Consider the following 19,914-nt stretch of genomic DNA (forward strand, 5'->3'; position numbering starts at 1 on the left):
AAAGATCAGGTTTCACCCTGTATCTCACAAGTCTCCAGCAGGACCAGACGTAAATGTAAACTGACACATACATGTACACACCAGTGCATATTTTGAAAAGGCTTCTTGAAAAAGCATCCCCCTCCAGATATGGGACGACAAATTACAGAACAGCCCATTTTGGATGCAGAGACTCCGTACGAAGAGCTTGTCCACAGATGCCTGTGGTCTGAACACAGTCCAGAGACAAGTCCAGGATTAAGATTTACACTTAATGGGCTGCGAGAATCCAAACTAATAACTGAAGGTAAACGGGTCCTGGTCTACATTAAGGGCCTCAAACCTCGAGAACCCCCGACGGGCACAACTCGTACTGTCATAGACAATTAACATCCTCATTATCGTGTTTTGGGAAACTGGAGCGCATTGCAGTACCCCCCAATGTGTACCCAGTGGGGCTACTAAGGAGAGAGGAGGGGTCCCACTTGAGTCCGCGTCCAGCTTGAGAGAGAGACCGGCCAGAAGCTCTTACATGATCCCCTGTGGAGGGACATTGGGGGGGCAGAGAGTGTGAAATAGCTGCATTGTCCAGCATGAGAATAGCAACCCAAACAATGACTTCGGGTGTTGACTACAACTTTATACTCTCCACCTAAACTCCTGTCAGCAGTTGCAACATCGACCTGGAATTTCAAAAAGCTGGCGCTGGGGTTTCACTAAAGCCCAGCGCCAAAGCCAAAACCTGGTCCCATGTAGCCCTGAAAGAGTATTTTCACACCGGATTATCAAAGCAAACTAAAACTGACCTGATCCCTTCACAGTAGTAACCCGAGTAGACCCGAACAAGGCGACACCGATCTCGTCTGGAGTGTTAAATATGGCTGAATTAGTCTCGTGTTCAAGAAATAGTTTATTCCTGCATTAGTCTGTCTGTTAGTCAGTAAAACCTTTACTAAAATAAACTTTTATTTAAAGGTGCTCACATCAGAAGCAAAACTGCTACTACGGCTGTTCTATTCTATCTTCCAACTGTTTAAGCAACAATAAGCCCCTGGGAGCAAATTTTGGATTTAAATAAATCTCAGGTTTTAATTGTCCAAGTAAGAAATTACATAAATTCTCCATTTTGGACTTTTGGTGAACACGATCATTTGTTTAAACATTTTTGATGGTAATTACATAACTCGCTGTGACCACTTTTCCAAGTTGAATAGTCAGAGATCATATTCAAACTTATATTTGATCGCAGGGAACAAAGATATTTGTTATGTGTTGCCACATCTCCGTCTCAACTCTGTAATTAAAGCATAAAACAAGCCCCTCCACAAGAAAACATGCATATATACAGAAAATCCCACATAACTAGGTCAAACGAAAGCTACAACAAACAGAGATCTTAAGAAATGAATCATGTCTTTTATGAGGATCAAAAGAGGAGCCCTGTGAAGTGAGGACATGTTGACCAACCCGCCGGTTCTCACAGAAAGGCGTTCCCTAGAAATGAAATAAATGACCCACAGACGTGCAAAGGCCTCTTCATCTCTACCTTATGACACCGTTGACGCCCACGTCTGCGTCGGAGCTGTTGACCAGCAGCACGTCCGTCCCCGTCGGCGCGTCCTCCATGATGGTGGTGTGGAAGGTGGAGGAGGTGAAAACGGGGACGTTGTCGTTCACGTCGTCCACCAGGACCGTCACCGTTCCCGTCCCGCTCAGAGATGGAGAGCCTGAGAGGTGGAGGGAGAAAAGCATATCTATGAGTGACGGTCAAAGTTTCGATCTTGCTTCAAGGTGGTTCACGATTCACTACGGTTTTAGCTCCCGTGACAGGCCTGAGCGTTGGTTTGTACTCGAGCTGACAGGACTGGAGACTCTTTTCTGTGCCACAGAAATCTGTTGACAATGTGACACTTGGTGACTTATTGCGCATCAACACTGAACACATTCGTGCTCCAGTCAGAGGTTCACCAAAAAAAAAAAAAAGTCCACGGCCACATCCACACTCATCAGCGCAGAACACATCAAAAGGACTCAATGTCTCTGAAACCGAATCTCTCAGGCGTCCTTCCTGGGGTCTTGGACACACGCAGATTTAATCTCTGCAGAAGAGGTATCTATTTTAAGGTGCAGCTAGTCTGTGGAATCTGAGCGAGAGAGAAAATCTATTTTCAGTGAAAAATCTAACCGTTTTTGTGTTTTTTTTGTTTTTTTTTTTTTCTTTCCCTAAGCGGGTGACGAAACGGGACTCGCTGAGGCCCCCCCTGGGGGGGATGGATTTAAATCGATGGCAGATGAAAACATGCCGCAATGCGAAAAAACCTGAAGAGGAGGAAAAAAAGAAAAAAAAAGAAAAAATGAAGAGATTCAGACATCTGCCTCCCTTGAGCTGCCCTTTATAATCCTTCCTTAAACGGCTGGATCCATATTCCAAACATAAACACGAGTTCAGCCTCGTTACTCAAAGTCACAATATGGGATCTGGTCTTAAAAGGCCTCCGATTGATTGGCATGTGTTTATGAGGGAAGAGAGCACCTGAGGACCGAGGCCCTTCCCCACCTCCAGTCGCTCCCTCCTGCAGCTCTCCTCGGGAATCTATGAGAACGTGTCAGCTATAATACACCAACACAAAAACATACACAATCTTGAGCTTGTGTCTCCTGCGCCTGTGTACTCAGCTGTTAGATGCTTGAACTCGGGTACCACAAAGAGGTTTGGCGGAGGGGGGGGGGGGCTGGATTGATGAAAGATAATAAAAAACATTTGGACAGTGACCATCAGAATTCTCTCTAAACGTGGAGCTGCGCAAAATCAAAACATAAAGAATCTGAGAGAAGAGGGCGTTGAAGGGCAAGGGTTTGAGGAGGGGGCGGGGGGGGGGGGGGGGGGGGTCAGAGAGGAAAAGCTTCAGGGACTCTGCAGCTCTGTTGCTCAGCCAGCGAGGATTATCTTGTAAATGGGGGGAATCAGAACAATATGCTCATTATATTTGATGCCAATTATTCTCATTTGAAAGTCAGATGAGTGATCTTTCTCCTGAGACGATACATGAGTGGTGCTAATGAAATGACTCCTATCCGTCAGTGAGGCACACTGCTCTGCCTGGACTGTAACAGCTTTTTGATGCATTATTTTCCTACAAGGTGATTTGCACAGCCCAAACTGCAAAGCTAGATTTCTACGAATCTCGTTTTTTTTCTAAATCCGGTTCTATTTGAAAATACCAATCAGCCGTCACAATTTCATCTCAGCTGCCACGCCCAAAATATGGGCGTAAAATATGGGACTTTAAAGAGAAGCAAACTTTTCAAACGTGAACTGTAAAAGAAAATATATGTGATTTGCATGTCTATATTCAACACCTGCCCTTCGATGGATCAAGCAATTATTTAATTATATCTTGCATTTCAAAATCGGTGCAAATCATTGTGAAACGTAAGATAAGAATTATTTGCACTTTAGATGGAAAGTTTAGTTAACAAAGTTTCATTATAAATTAGGTGTGCAGGTAGAGTTCATGCAGACAATTTGTGAGAAACAGGATTTAAACCACCTTTAAGAAGGCATCAAAAACTACTGAAGTGCCCTCGAACAAAAAGTGAAATCTCCTCAGGAGCTCTGCTGATGCTCAACTGTGAGCTCCCCTTTGGCAGGGAGGAGAGACTTTTCTCAGGAGGATCAGCGATTTTTGGACAGACCACCGCGACCTCTTTCAGGAGGGCAGGGGAGTCCTCGCAAAATGAGATTTGAGATTCGTTTACTGTAAGATCACTTCACTGCCTGGATTTAAGACAATAAACAGCCGTCCAACCTTAAGCTTGTCATGTGTCCAGGTTTTCTGGTTAGAACAGAAGTGGCTAACATGCGTGTTCAGGATAAACACAGCTGAATTCCAGAAGCAAAATAAATTACAAACAGAGGTAAAAGTAAACAGCTTTTTATCCCTAAAAGAGACCGAGAAGCCGTACAACACGAATCTTTGGTGACTTATTACCAAAATGAGTCATTTCTTCTGCAGTTCTAGCTGAGATCTGTTTTCTTCTTCCTTTTTTTTTTTTTTTAAGGAATCCAGTGTTTATATCCAAATATAGGCATTGTTGCATTTTGAGGTGAATATGCATTTCCCCCTTTGCAAATATTTGTGATTAAGAAAAAAAAGCAGCTTATAAACGAAATACTCCAAAATCATTGACATCTCAGCTGTAGGTTTGGTGGCAAATGTGGAGAATTAACAGCAGGAGAAACACAATCCGAGCACAAAATGTAAATTGTAGCATGCAATTTATGCAGCGAGGAGTCTATACTTTGTCATCACAAAGCTGTTATGTAATCAAACGACCACAACATGTGGCCAAGATCCCAAACAAATGCAGTCAGCAGGATTACTTAATCAAAATCATACTCGATTGTGGCTTTTTAATCCGCCCACACTCAGGTCTGCGGTGCCTCACGTTCAACTGGCCCGAATTGAGACGGGGTCATCACTCGGAGGGTTGTCATGGGAACAGATTAGGCCGCTGATCCTCCCCCGAGTCAGCAAGGTGTCTGTATTGCTTTAAGTTAGCGGGCACGGAGCCACCGGCGCCGGACAAAGTGTGTTTGACGGGCGGCGGCTCGCTAAGACCGTTGTTGATCAAAGATGTTCTGTGCTGCGCTGATAAGTGGCTCTGAGAGCTAAGTGGCTTTGTCCAAAAGACACAAATCGTCTCCAAACAGGAGAGTGAGTGTATGAAGAAAATATTTGTTTTTTCAAATATGAAGCCAGCTGCTTTACTCCTCTGACCTCAGAGTGCCTCGTGTTACACACTGAGCGCCGCCGCTGCTTTCCTATTGCATTGTTTCTCTGCTCTAAGACAGGAAGCGAGGCTAGTTCAGTGTGTGTGTGTGCGTGCGTGTGTGTGTGTGTGTGTAGGGTACACACTGCCCTCCTTCCAGGCATTTCAGTTTTAGACAGGATGTGATGTCACACCCTGTTTACTGCCTGGGGAGAAGGAACAGCTTCTGCCGCCACCATTTGTGCAACCTTTGACCTGCAATGCGTCTGTCGCCGTAAGGCACGCTCAGGCACAGGACACGAGCACCCCCCAACCACCCCCTGTACCCAACTGTAGTGGAGACCCAACCGGGGCTCCAAGCCCATCTGATGCGTCTCGCCGCAACTGTGAACCCACGCTGACCTTCGCCGTCGCCAACGTGCGCGTTAAATCTGAGCCTTTCTGTTTCTTCTTCAGCGTATCGCTTCTCACAGCATCATGCGTGCTCCTGCATGCAGCCTCGGGACGTGCCGTGCCTTCTCAGCCTCCTGGGCCTCTCTGATATCACATAACCCCCTGGCAGCTGTCCGTCCCCCATCCTCTGCCACCCCCCCCCCCCCCCCCAAAAAAAAAACCCTGTGCTATCCGATGCGTAAATAGTCCAAATCTATCCTGTTACATCGCGTGGGCTGACAGATTTAGTCGTCAAGGAACTCAATATCTTCGGAGGTATGCAAATGTATGTAAATGACAGTTGTTTCAAATAGCCAAGTTGAGGGTGAAACATTTTTAAGATGGTTCGATGGCAGCTGCTAAATAACAGAGGCAACATCGTCGTCTGCTTCCGCTTCTTAAATTTCCTCTGGATGCCATACCTGTAACAGTCAGAAAACAAAAAAGAAAAAAGAAACCAATCTCGGGGCCCTTTTCATCTACAAAATAAACTCCATCTCCTCCTTTTTTCACTTTTAGGAGGGAGTGACTCAACAGGAGAGGAATGCTCTCCAAGAGTGCTGAGAAATGCCAGCATCTCCTCCAAACGGTCTTTGCTAGAAATCTGGCAAAGCTGAGGGAAGAGTGTCAGGGTCAATGATTTAGACGGCTGCGGCCGAGGCGGGTGTCACCTTGCGTGCTGCAGCTCGCGTCGAGGGAGGGGCTGAGGAGATTGGTGTGTGTGTGTGTGTGTGTGTGTGTGTGTGTGTGGGTTATGGCTCAAACTGGCAGCGTGCTGCAATCCGGCGCACCACTATACGACAAATGACATCACTTTGCCATGGAAAGAGAATTGGTGGAAACTTGCAGCAGGAAGTCAGCTGCATACGAGTGGCTGCCATGCACTGCGGTTGGAAAAGTATTTTTTCCATTGGCAGATCCGGCCCCCAGACCCTTTATGCTCTCTCTCTTCCTGCACTTCTTTATAAGGTTTCATACGAGCGCAGCCTATTTTTTCACCTCCGTTTTCATCACGTATCAAGTGACAGTTTTAGGGAAACACACCTGACGTCATTACTCGCCATGCAGGTAAATGTCCCTCCCGGTGAAGCGCAGGCAAGGCTGAGTAAAAACCAGAAAAGAGCTTCAGAGAACTACAAATGTTTGCATTCTGCCCAAAGAGCTGTAATTTGTAGATGACTTGTCAGCCAAAACAGATAAGGCAATCAAGGCACTACCTCACCTCCCTGTGATGTTTGTGCCACAACCATAATCTTATTTCAGGGGTTAATCTCTGGTCACTTTGGGAAAGCAAACCGCCGTGACCTGACGCTAACTCTCCCGGTGATTAAAGCCTCACATCATCGGTATTTACCTCACGCTGAGATTAAACCATGTCCATTTAAAACAGCTAATTCTGCTGAAGCAAAAAAAATTCTATATAGATATATGTATAAAAATGCCACTCATTGCTTCCACTCCAGTGTTTGTATTTGAATTCAGATAGATTATAATTGCACATGGGTCCAGAGGAGCAAGCTCCCTCAATCAGTTAAGAAAATAGTGGCTGTTGTGGAGCAACGTTTCCATGACGAGGTTTTCCCCCCAGAGAGCTGCGCTGGAGTCTCCGAGCTTTGCCATAAAGAATAAGTCCGAGCTTAGTCCCGGTGATAACCCAGTCTCCCAGACCGGCGGCTTTCTACATGTGAAGACATCAGGCTGATGGTATTTGGATAACTGTTATTTTATCCTATGATGAGCTGCCGTTACGCTGCGGGATGGAGAAAAAAGACCCTGGCGTCGGTTTTACCCCCTTTCAATCAAAACAACTGGCGTGTCGGCGGCGCTCAAAGCGCTCGGGCCTCGTGAGGATCCCTCCCCGCTTTAATTGAATCTTAAAAACACCATTACCATTTAATTAAACACAGCACAGTCCCCTTCAGATCTGGGGATTGCACAGTCGGGACAGGGACAACCAAAACAGCCCAGTGTTTGATATTTCTGCAATAATCTGAGAACTTAAAAGTTGTCGCTCAAGCGGTGGGTTGGGAGTGACATTCAATTCTGCCTGCTGATATTTCATCAGTGTATCAGAGCTCAGATCTAAGCCGTTTGCTTTAGCAAGGAGAAAATGGGAGGACCCAGAATAACCTTAAAAGAATCTACATCCAAAATAACAAGCTCTAAACTAGACCAGCTGACCATCTGCTGCCTCCTCGTCCCTCCCAAGGATCCACAGACAGGTTTCCCTGTAAGCCTCTCAACTCAGAAAGCATTGTCTAGCATAAACATATGGCCGGGTCTAAGCACCTTATTAGTGTACATTACCACTGGACAAATCACATTAACCTCCAGGAAGGTGCTGTGGCTATACTTCATCAACCAGAGGGGGTTTCAAATACATGTGTTAATGACGATTAAGCTATCTATTTTCTGGTCCGCTGCAGCTGCTACAAGGCTGCTTGCTTGCTGTGAGACACTCGGGGGGGGGTGATTTGAAGGAAACAGCAGCACCCACCTCCTGGGAAAAGGCTGCGAGTTGTTCAGTCTAAGCCGAGCTAAGACGCAGGTTTGAGTGTTTCTGCTGGCACGAGAGATAATCTCTTTTCTCTTTAATATATGATTGACTGATTTTTTTTTTGCTTATAATGGCAAACAGAGCGAAGCCGGAGCTGCGCACAGGAAGGATAAAGCCGGGACGTCCAAACAATTGGGTTCATTAAACCAGGAAGTCCGGGACAGGTTGACTTAGGGGAAGACAGATGAATGTGTAAATTTACGAGACAGCCCATCTGCAGCCTGAAGCTTAAGGCTAAACGGTTAATTACGCTTTATGGACTGCAGCTAGACTGTGCTCTTAAGAGACAGCGTAAATAAAACATCATTACTCGCAGGGAGGGGCAGGAGTGGTGGCGGCGGTGGGGGGGGGGGGGGGGGGCATTGGCCTGCCACCAAGGCAAAATTGACATTTTTCTGCCTCTGAGAACCTGTTGCTTTGCGACAAAGCTTCTTTTAATGCGACCCCGTCCGGCACCCATGAATGGCCTCGGCGGAGTTGGGTGCAGGGTGCGAGCTGTCCCACCGCACCGTTTGCCAAACATGACAGAGTAAACAGAGGTTTTCTCACAGTTAACAAGCCAGGGAGTGAAAGGGATAACTCATCAGAACACTCCAAGCTGCTACCCGGCGTAAAATGAGCGAGGAAGGGCGGGCGGAAGGCGGGGCAATATTTCCAACAATACAGCAATCTCAGAGGAATTTGTCAAATTAAACCTAAAATGTTGTACAGCTTGCAAAGTTATTTATGGAGTGCTACATCGGAATGCTTTTGCATAATTTCTTCTCCATATGTCACAGAGACAAAAAGTGTTTCCCCTCATACTTCAGAGCTTGTGGTGAAATCTAATGAAGTGAGCTGCCTTTTCTGCTTTTATTACAATGGTCTTTTTATGTGTTGTGTTGTTGAATATTTCGAAATTCCTATTTAGCACTGCATCTGTCGGCCAGTCAGCAACTCAGTTTTATGGTGACAGGGCAACATCAGCGCATTATAACCATCGTGAGAGGCTGGAAAATGAACACTGGAACCAGCTTACAGCTCTGCTCTATAATGTTCATACTTCAGTCATGTAAATCTAGATCTGACCTTGGGAAAAAAGTGTTTTGGAGTGAGAACAGGCACGTTTGCAGATACACACTTGAGTCCTGGTAAAATTAGCTTTTTCAGAACATGCTGTGCTAACTGGGGTCCTAAGAGAAACACAGCGAATAAACATCATTAAAACCTGGATCGTGCCCGTGCTTGAGCTCTAATCATCCAACCCACACCACCTTTTACAAAAAAAAAACAAACAAAAAAACATTACTTACCAAAGCTATTTAGACTAACATTCAGATCCAGCAATTGTTAAAGGGTGTACCAGGGAGTGGAAAAGAGAAAACAGGCGATAGGAAAAAACTCTGCAAGACCACATTGTTACTGCAGCATTTTTTAAGAGCTGATCCAGAATGTTACTGCTCTGTTAAAGTTCATTTGAGGAACCTGATATTTTATTTGGCTAAGTTCTGTGTTGCCACCAGACTGCAGACTGGCCTGAACCTTGAGAAATGGACTCCATTAAAGATTTACTGTGGCGAGCGACGGACAGCGATTGAGCGGCGTTTCAACACCAGCGTTATCGCTGTTCGAAGAGGACCCGTAGATGTGTGCTCAGGGTGAACTCTCCTCGTTGTCCGGCTTCAGAACCAGATGACAGACCGGAGATTGGCAGATCATTATTCAGCTTTAAAGAAGACTGAAGGGTTTACACGCCAGATTCATGGGAGCCATTTAAGGGAATAAAAGATCCTGCTTTTAAATAGGGATGGTCATTAAAATTCTTTATCTGCTAAGCGGTCGTTTAGCCCTTCTACTGCCCCCCCCCAATACGTCCCCTTATCCACAACCAGCCAAAAGGCCATATACAAACAGTGCAGCACTATGGGATGTGAAAGACATGGGATTTCTATGCAAGCGTATCCGCTGTAATAGACATGGGCCAAGGGATTTAGTGTGCCTTCTCTTTAATAAATGTGACCAAATGTGGTGCATGTCAATGCGGCCCCGAGGACACTCTCACCACCACACGCAGACTCGCACCAACTGGGAGGTTTATTACGGAAATGCAAACACACGAAAAGAAGAAAGTATCTGTGTGTGTGTGTGTGTGTGTGTGTATCGTGGCAAAAAACATCCTTAAGTGCACACAAACAAGCTGCCACAAACTCAAATGACATGGTCTCCTCAATTTAATCTAAACTTTCCATCCATCCATCTGAACTTAATTCTGCTACCTTGAATACTTCAAGTATAAATTGAAAAGTTATTAACTTGGGTTAAATCACAGGAGATTAAAGTGAGAACATTAACCCTCCGATATCAAAAGACAGACACGGCACTTGTGACACGAAATTACGAATCCAATTTGCATCAGGACAAACTAATCTCTTAGACCAAATGTCGAATATAAATTACAGCAAGTTGATCAACAACATCCCAGATGGATTTGCCTCTGCCTCGGTCACTTACTCCTCCAAAACAGTCTAAATAGAAAAAGGTGGAACCAGTTTTCATATCATGTCAAGTTTTTCAGGTCAAAAAAAAAAAAAATAGAAGAGGCTTGTTTAGACAACAGAAGGAATGCAAACAAGCTCTCTGCTCCTTTTTAAAAAAGCCAAAAAGTGAATCAGCTGCAAGATCCCACAACTGACCAGCTGCAATGTGCACGAAAGTATGTTTTCTGCAGCCCCGGATGCCTCCTTAAAGCCTTTCCAGAAACATGGTTTGGCAAAAGTATTTTACTGTGCGACTCTGTTGGAGATCTCATTGTTTCACATTCTTCCAAGCAGGCATAACTTGTATGTTGCTAAGCAGTGGCTTAAAAATCTGATTTGCCTGCAGCTGATCAAGATGTTGGCTGAAGAGTAAGATCAGCCAGGGATCCTGCAGAACACCCCCCCCCCCCCCCCACACCGCCATACACTGAATATCTGCCTCTATCTGCACGACTGGTTTACTTAGAAATTCTGCAAACAAACTTCCAATAAACAAGGGAGAGAAAAACAAGAAGTAGGCCTGATCTTCACAAGACGCCTTGTAAAACACCTTTACGAAGCTTGCATGGATTTCAGGGAGGCTGTGCTCGGATTTTTAAATAATGGAAGAAGTTGTGCCAGTTGGTGCCGTTCGCCGAAGCCAGAGCCCATTAGGAGAGCCAGCACCCAGCGAGCTCCTTTGTTTCCACGCATTTCATGACAGATTTTAGTCTGCACCGCAGAAAGGCTCCCGAGGCTCCGCTCAGGACACGATTAATGAGTTTACCTTCACTGAAACTACTGAAAATGTCCCAGGAGGACCCCTGCCACTGCAGCACCGCACACAGAGACGCGCCCCCCCACCACCACTACCACCACCAAAATGTCGCAGTCAGTCAAATAAGTAAGAATAGAAAAAAAAAAAAAGAAGAAGAAGCTGAGGAGAAAGAGCACACTTATCTGAAAGTTGTGTTACACTTGTGTTAAAGCAGAAAGCGATCACTTGTGGTCATGATGAAGTGTTTGTTTGGTGCAGCAGCTGCTGCAGGACTCCGCCTCAGCTTTTATATAAACACCAAAAGTGACAATACATAGTTGTTTCTTTTTCCTTTTTTTTTTATGAATCCTTCACGGGCAGAGTCACTTTCAAACCCTCTGGAGATTTTTCTCTCTCTGAGTTTTGGAGCAGAGCGAGTCAATTAGGGCAGCACAGGAAGATAAAGGGAGACTTCGACATGTAAAGATGAATGTCTGCGGTTGAGAACGGGTCACGGTAGACAGCAGACTCGGAGACATGTCTGCACCAATCCACCTTCGACCGTTTCCTGCCAGATAGCGCCTGGGAGAACCATTTCCCCCCCCGAGCCGTCTCAGCCGAGGCCTCAAAAATGTGAGAAAATGCTGCTGGGTAATTTGGCCTGTACTATGATTATGGGGTTTTTGATATTTTGATATATTCTACCCCAAAATCCCTTTTTCTGTCTCTCACCAACATTGCACTGAAACGTCCTGTCAAAATATTTTGGAATTGTTGTCAGGGCTCTAAATATGGAGTCCTTCTGAAGCGCACAAAAAGGGATCGAATCCTAATTAGTATGTTCGCTTGTTGGGCAACTTTGTCCATGTGGCACAGTCCTCTAAACAGTATGTGAAGCAAGAAAACTTTAACTACATATGCTGAGAAAAAGAAAAAAAAAAAAGATACTTCATCATCTGACAATTAGATACCGTTGCGCTGTTTCTGATTATTATCCTCCCAAGGAAACGCTACTTAGACTGAAACCATCTCTCCCCCACAAGAATGAAAATCATTCAGAAAATATGTAAAGGATTTTACTGTTTATCTAGACGGTTAGCAAACATCTTCCCTTGCAACATCGTCCCAATTCTCACCGACGCTTGTGCACGGTCAAAAATACACAGCGTTATGAACGGTCACATGGTCAGTCCAGGAATGACACAGAGCCGCCCTCAGACCATGACGGCTGTGCCAGAGCAGCTCCAGGAACGTATACTTAACTGGGATACCATGTGATTTGGCTACAATGGGGATACGCATGTACTCCTTTAACTGCACATTAACTGGCCTCCATGCAATAACAAGTTAACCTTTTATCTGGCTATAACAAGCTCTACCGCCGTATCCAAATAAACAGAGGATGCTATTGAATGGGACCCGCTGAAAGGACTGCTGGGGAATAGGTCAAAAGACACCCACTGTTTTCCAAGCTAAAAACTCCTGAATGTTTAGGTTATCGTGCCACACAAAAGAGCGCTGTGCACACTGTGAAATCAGAATGCTGTTTGTTGACATTGCCGTTAGTTGATGAAAATATTCTTTTTCAGCTCGGGTTTGAAGGATCATTGCAAAATATCTTTCTAGCTTTTGCTAAATCTCAACAATGCCCACGTAAAGACACATGACACGGCGCTGACTCCCCGCCAGAAACGCCAGATCAGGCACGATAAGTTGAAATGCGGTTTGAGCTCAGACATAAACAGCTGAAACGTGATCCTGCGAAACTCCAATGAAATCATATTTAAGTTAAGTCGCACGCAGCCAAGGAGGTTTCCAGCTGCTGCGGCGGTTGTACCTGAGTCGGTGGCTGTGATCAACAGGACGTATTTCCCCTGAGCCTCGCGGTCCAGAGTCTGGGTCAGGCTCAGCTGGCCGCTGGAGGACAAGCTGAACGCTCCTTCGTCGTTTCCACCAGTTAGCATGTAGCTGAGCTGACTGTTGGCACCTTGGTCATCATCTCTGGCAACAACCTGTAAAAAAAAAACAACAACACCCAAACAGGCCTTTAAAGAGATTTCTGAAGACAAACAACTGTCGAAAGATGTAAAGAAACCCATGTATATATGAAATGCATGGCTTTTTTTTTTTTTTCTGAGTCACATTACAAGCAAACAGAAATAAATATTGCTCTGTGTAATATGTTTGGCACTGATAGAGTAAAGGAGATACAACAGTATTATTGTTTATATATATATATATATTTACTGTATATAGTTAAACTTATTCTAACACACTACGTTCTGGTTGTTGAACATACGTTTTGCATCTGTATTGAATCTATGTATTGGTGAGAAATGTTTCCTTTTTGAGGTGTATAAATAAACCTGACTTGACATTTTAGCACACTGAAGGGAATGATTAGCCGGCATTAGCTGGATTGCTGTTTCTTATTTCATATCGGGATGTTTTCTTTTAGTGAAGCATTCTTTCAAACATCGTCTAGCTCAATTCACACGACCGCATGAATGTTAAACCTGGCTGGGAGAAAGGCGACCTAACCACCGCCCTTGCTTGGTCTTTCTGCTGGAGCAGCTCAGGGGTTAATTACCATCATGGTGCTCGGCGGCACCATGATGGTAATTGTTGAGGGAAGGAAGATAATTACTTATTCACTTTGTCTAATCAGACTTTTCCCAGAGAATCCACAAAAGAGAAAAGTAGAACATCCCAAACTCATCCTGTAGCTGTTTGGGCTCCTCTGAAGGACAAGCATCTATTCAGAGTATGAAACTATCAGCTGGTCTGATTTGGATTTTTCTCCCCAACATGCTGCACCACGAACCTACGAGCCGCTGTGCCCCGATGCATTGTGGGCTCGCAGACGGGCACAGCCAGGTTAAGACGCAGATGTGAGCTCTCCATGACCACGTCTGCAAACCTTTCCCACCACATAACTGTGCTTTGAGGAAAATGGAAGCAGTTCATCACTGGGAATCAGTCCTCACCTTCCTTCTTATTTTTTTTTTTCTCCTTTTTTAAAAAGCGGTGTACGGCTCATTTAGTCATCAGGCCAGTCAGAACATTAATTGCCTCGCTGTGCGATTCAGTCCAGTTTCATATTTCGGTGAAACCTTATAAAGCCTTAATTGTGCAGAGCAAATTGCGGTCGTATATCATCTCTTTATCATTGCAGTGTGGTATTTATCGTGGCATTCAGCAAAAATAAGACCACCGCTGTGCCGAGAGGTTGAGTGCACTCACACCGCTCACATACCTGTTGTTATTAAGTTAGTGTGATAAATTTGGTTAGGGATTTAGTCTGTTTAAGCTCTCAGGACTGTAGTTCAGAACACTGCCCTCCTTTCACTCAGGAGGATCTCTGTCTGTGACTGTTAATGACGCCCGAACCTGATTAACCTTCAATGAACATTTTGGCTTTGAAAAAGAAACAACCAAACATGCAAACCTGCAGGATGTTTTTGGGAAGGCTCTCCAGGTTTTCCTGAACGTTGACCACGTAAGGCGAGAGCTCGAACACGGGTGAGCAGTCGTTGACATCCAGCAGCACGATGTTGACGGTTGTGCGGTCCACCCGGGGGCTGCTGCCGCGGTCCGCTGCTTGGACCACGAGGGAGTAGGAGGACCGTACTTCGCGGTCCAGCTGCTTGGCCACCGAAATCACCCCAGTGACCGAATCGATCCTGAAGTCGGCGTTGGTGTTGCCCCCCGAGATGGAAAATCGGATCTGGCCGTTGGTGCCCTCGTCCGCGTCGGTGGCAAACACCTGGATGATGTCAGTCCCGGTCAAGGTGTTCTCCTCAATCTCAATGTCGTATATGTTTTGCGAGAAGCTCGGCGTGTTGTCGTTGACGTCCAGAACCATCATGGTCACATCCATGGTTGAGGACAGAGGGGGCTCTCCTTTATCTGTCGCCACGACTGTGAGGGTGTAGTTGGAAAGCTCTTCCCGGTCCAGTTCCCCGACCAACCTGACGTCTCCGTCTACTGTACCGATGCTGAACTTGTTACCGTAGGGTCCTCTGAACGAGTACTGGACGTAGCTGTTGGGCCCGCTGTCTGCGTCTGTGGCCTGGGCGGTGAACACCACCGTGTCCACAGGTGTGTTCTCCTGGATGTAGGCCATCTTCTGGGAGGTGAAGGTCGGCGGGCAGTCGTTGACGTCCAGGAGGATGATGGACACCTGGGCAGTGCTGGTGAAGCGGGTCATGGGAGGCGGAGCCAGGTCGTTGACCGTGATCACCAGGTTGTAGAAGGATTGTGTTTCTCTGTCCAAGTCCTTCTTGGTTTGGAGGACTCCCTCCTCGGTGATGACGAAGTGGCCCTGAGGATCGCCGGAGGCAATCTTGAAGAGGAGCTGAGCATTTGGGCCTGGAGTATGTGCCAAGACAAAAAATTACACAAATTATAAATTTCAATTCTGACATTTTAACCTTCAGCACCATCAAATTCTATCAAATTATGCTGTTTGTTTTGTTCAATGGTTTCCTTTTCTTTTTTCTTTTTAAACTGGCGGGCTGCCCAAAACAAAGAACAGCGTGGAACCCTCACATTTAAGAAGATTAATCCAACTAACGTTGGTGTTTTTACTAAAAAAAACAAACAAACAGTTTCTGTCAATCAAATTCAGCTCTGGGACTGAGAAATTAAGTTTGCATATTGCCCCCAAGCTTTAATTTGTAATTTTTTTTCCAAGTGATTAATTAAAAAAATGTGGCACCAAAAATTTTAATTGGGGCAAAAATAGGTAGAAATTATAACAGAACAGTCTGTTTGCTGAGATGCTCTCTAGTTAATCTCCTTTTTGTGGGGGGAAAAAAATGCCAAGGTGCCAAAAATAAATTAATTGACAAGGTTTATTGTTTGACCTCACATTTAAACAAAACAGATAACCTGTGCAGTAAACAGGAGGTCATTCTTAACTGCAAACCATTGTCTCATGTGTGATTGTTCAGTTTGTTGTATATTTGAGAGAATCAGGCACGTTATCAATGCGTTATCAACACCCATTTCCACTAATTGTACATGTGCAGCAGCTGCTCGTCTCGTCCTCCAGCAGGACCATCCATTCACATTCATGCGGCGTGACAGATCGCTATCAAAACAGAAACACCAGCGCAAACTGCTTCCTCCACTGATAGCGGCATTTCTTCGGAAAATCCCTCACAATTCAAACTAATTCATCAAACGGCAGAGCTGCAGAGTGACCGCGGGGACAGACGCCGTGAAAGCATCTAGCCTTGAAATCTGGCCTAATCCGTAGCACTCCACTGCAACTGGGGGCTAAAATGAGCTTAAATTGAGCGTCGGTAATTCAACTCAACGGGGTATTCATGTGGAAAGCACCGGCACCTTCCCACACTCCGGCGTGTATTTACAGTACACACGTAATCCCTTATCAAAAGCTCGAGTGCTACTTCCACCCGAGTTTAGGCTACGCCGTCCTGAGACAAAGTCTGGGGGTCGGGGGTCAGGTCTTCAGAAGCGCTAACAATGGCGGTGTTTTATTTTGACAGCGGAAAGCAGCGAGTATATATCTGAAAGGATGACGCGCGCAGATTATGTGGATAGCGGCGGGAAGAAGCCAGACTCTGGTTGAGAAAGCAGGCAGCATATTTCCCAGGAATGTAGGTCACTATAACCACATTAGGCCCGGCCGGAGCGGTAATTACAGCGGAGGAGAGTGGCGGTGACTGTCCAAATACCACACGGCACTTCACAAACATGGAAGCCACCACCTGAAACGCAGAAATAACTCCAGTCATCTAATCACATGCTGAAGATGCTGCGTCTCATCAACTCGCTCGTGCGTGACACAACATGAAAATGAAAAATAAAAATTGTTGTTTCACTGGCCGTCCTAAATTCAATTAATCTTCTATGGTTAACTCACACTTGATTTATATACTTGGAAAGCACTTTAGTTCTTCTAAGATTCTTCAGGACGTAGTTTATTTGTATGTTCTACTTGACCACCATTTAACTTGCCAAATTCATCTTGATTCATCTTGCAAAATGCCTGCGAAATACCGTTCAGTGACTGTCAACCTGTCAACAAACATTATGACTTTAAAATATAATATCTAAAGTAAAAAAAAAAGTAATTTAAATGTCTTAAAAGACGGATATGATTCATGGCTGTCCAGAAATAAAGCAGCTGGCAAAAAGATAACAAAAGGAAAGTAGATATTTGAATGCTATTACTTAGACCCTGCAAGCAAATAAGAAAGTCATAATAACTTTGGAGTGTCTTTTATACACTTTCGTACCATCATCAGCATCGCTGGCCCCGACAGTGATGACGCTGGATCCGGGCGGCAGACCCTCAGAGACAGACGCACTGTACGCGGTGGTGTTAAAGACGGGCGGGTTGTCATTTACGTCCAGCACGTTGAAGTACACCCTGACCGTGCTGGCCTGGCCCCCGCCGTCCCGGGCCTTCGCCGTCAGGATGTAGTACTGCTGAGTCTCGTAGTCCAGCGGGCGCGTCACGTTGAACACTCCCGTCACGGCGTTCAGGAGGAACGTCTCGTCCTCGTCGTCTTCCTCCAGGGAGTAGGTGACCTCTCCGTTCACCCCTGAGTCAGAGTCGCTGGCCAGGATCGCCGCCACGATGGAGCCTGTGAGAGTGAGACGAGTTATGACACAGAGGCGAGACGTTAGATTTTACTGGCCTGTCGAGCGAAACGGCTTTAATACATCTGCAGGGGGTTATGAGGGTTCTTTATTAATAACAGTGACTCACTGATCACTCTGCCAGTTGCTAAAATAACAGAAAAACATGCTTTGCCCGTGTTGATTCGGAACTGAAGGTGTCGCAGGGACGAAGTTATTACGGAGCTAATGATTTCTAAAGTTCCACACGGGATCATATTATCTTTACTAGACGCTTTTCGATGTCTTTAATGATTCCTGAGCGCTTTTGTTTCCTTCTAGAAGCAGCGAGAGGGATGAAGATGGCGTGCCAGGCCAGTTGTCAGTGAAGCTGTAAATTCTGCAGGCTGCTGATAGATTTCCATATAAATCAGATATCAGTTAACATGCCTTTGACCTATTAAACACTGAATTTCCCCCTTAAGGAAGGTACGGAGGATTTGGGACAGCTACAACAGTCGTATAAAAAAAGAAGATAAAAATAAAAAATGCAAAGAGAAAGTCTTATGAAGTACTACAAAGAAGCCTCTGCTAATAATGTGAGGCTCTTGATGACCTTAACAGAGCAGACAAAGTGCAGTCTAAGGGCTTTTGCAGGAGACAAAACATCACCAATCCGCTCCTGTCTCTCCATATTCGTGGCATTTTAATGTTGCGCAGCAGCAACTGGACGCTTCGTCGAGCGGGAGCTCACCTGGCGCCGTGTCTTCGGGGATATCGAAGGAGTACGTGGAACGGGAGAACTTGGGCGTGTGGTCGTTGACGTCCTTCACGGTGATGTTCAGCCTCATGTCCGACGACTGCTTCCCGTCGTCGGCGCGCACCAGGAGGGAGTATTTTGAGCGGCGTTCCCGGTCCAGCTTCTTGGTGGCGATCAGATCGCCGGACTCCGGGTCGATCCGGAAGCTGTCGTCCGCCCCGCTGATGATGGTGTAGGTCACAAGAGCATTGGGGCCCTGAGGTGAGGATGGAGGATGAAAACATTAGAGGGCATGGAAATGATACGACGTTTGGCACAGAACCTGATGTGAATATTTTCTAGGAGACACTCGGGTTCTCAGGCCACGGCAGCTCATGAGTACAAGCATCAAAGCAACTCTATCAGGAAATCTGATTATTTACCGCACATGTCAGCGTGTCTCCAGATCAATCCACCTACTTCTCTCACATGAATGAAACCCTTCACTGTGACTTCTTCACAGACATAAAGGGAGGGCATGTGGTTAGAGAAAAAAAAAAAAAAAAAAGCATGCCACAGATTACAAATTACAAAAAGGAGGACGAAGCAGAAGAAAGCAGATGATTCCACTAGATGAACTCCAAACTGGTCTTTGATTCAGTCCTACATAAACAGGCTTTAAAATCGTATCAAAGATTCAATTGGTTTCTGTCCCTAAATTGGCTGATTGCTTGACTTGTTTTGAGAATATATGACTTTTGGGACTCAAAGACACAAAACTCGGTCGACCTTTAAACGTTTCCCCTCAACAACTTTTCTCCACACACGATGCATCGGTCACAAGACTCATCGAGAAGAGCTGTGGCGGAACCAGAGCAGAAAAAAAAAAAGAAAAAAGGCACACGGGAGCTGAATGGCGACATTCAAGTGAGACTCACTCTTCATCTTTGAACTTTTTGGAGGCTATAATGTTCCTCTATAAATGCAATTAATAGATCCCCTGTTACCTTGGACAAGTACAAGCGCCATGACACATGTGATAGCTATAGCATGAGCCTTTGGAGAAGGAGAGAGAGCCGGGGGGGGGCTGAATGTGATATGACAACTGAATGAGCCCCGACGACAGAGTTTGACATTTATATTTGTGCTGGGGACAATAAGAGATCAGACAACTGTCTCGCTCGGTGTCTTCTGCCAGAAGAGAAAAAAGCAACATCAAAAAGCGACTGCTATTCACCGAGATGAGGCAACGGCTTCGGTTACAGCCGGTTAAGAGCGAAGCTAAAAGAGACTCTTTCAGCTATGCCTGATGTTTGTGTGATGCTTTTTGATCCTGCCGGGACAATGGGAAGGCTTAGGAGGAGAGGGGCTGCGTTAAGCTGCTGCCGTATTCGCACATCGGCACATTTCGACGCCACAGCGAACGACGGCGCTCACATGACAGCGTCTGTCTTAAATAACCTGCACGCCGGAAATAATGCCTGAAGGGTGATATTAGCTGCTGCGCAGCAACATGTTAGCTCTGAAGACACAGGGTGTCACTCACCTCTCATTTTATCTGAAGCTTTTAAGAGTGAGTTTGTTCATT

General features: G+C 45.6%; 1 protein-coding gene across 3 annotated transcripts in view; it reads right to left on the reverse strand.

The window, feature by feature from the left end:
- fat4 (FAT atypical cadherin 4) overlaps positions 1-19,914 on the reverse strand; it is a 98,933-nt gene that overhangs the window by 22,950 nt on the left and 56,069 nt on the right. For all 3 annotated transcript variants that reach the window (XM_029511778.1, XM_029511777.1, XM_029511776.1), the window contains exons 3-7: positions 18,342-18,603; positions 17,263-17,613; positions 14,442-15,364; positions 12,831-13,005; positions 1,526-1,706 (exon numbers count right to left, since the gene is read on the reverse strand). In XM_029511778.1, coding sequence (XP_029367638.1) covers positions 1,526-1,706; positions 12,831-13,005; positions 14,442-15,364; positions 17,263-17,613; positions 18,342-18,603 — 1,892 coding nt within the window. The remainder of the gene's footprint in view (positions 1-1,525; positions 1,707-12,830; positions 13,006-14,441; positions 15,365-17,262; positions 17,614-18,341; positions 18,604-19,914) is intronic.

This window comes from Echeneis naucrates, chromosome 10 (genome assembly GCF_900963305.1).
Source record: "Echeneis naucrates chromosome 10, fEcheNa1.1, whole genome shotgun sequence".
Lineage (NCBI taxonomy): Eukaryota > Metazoa > Chordata > Actinopteri > Carangiformes > Echeneidae > Echeneis > Echeneis naucrates.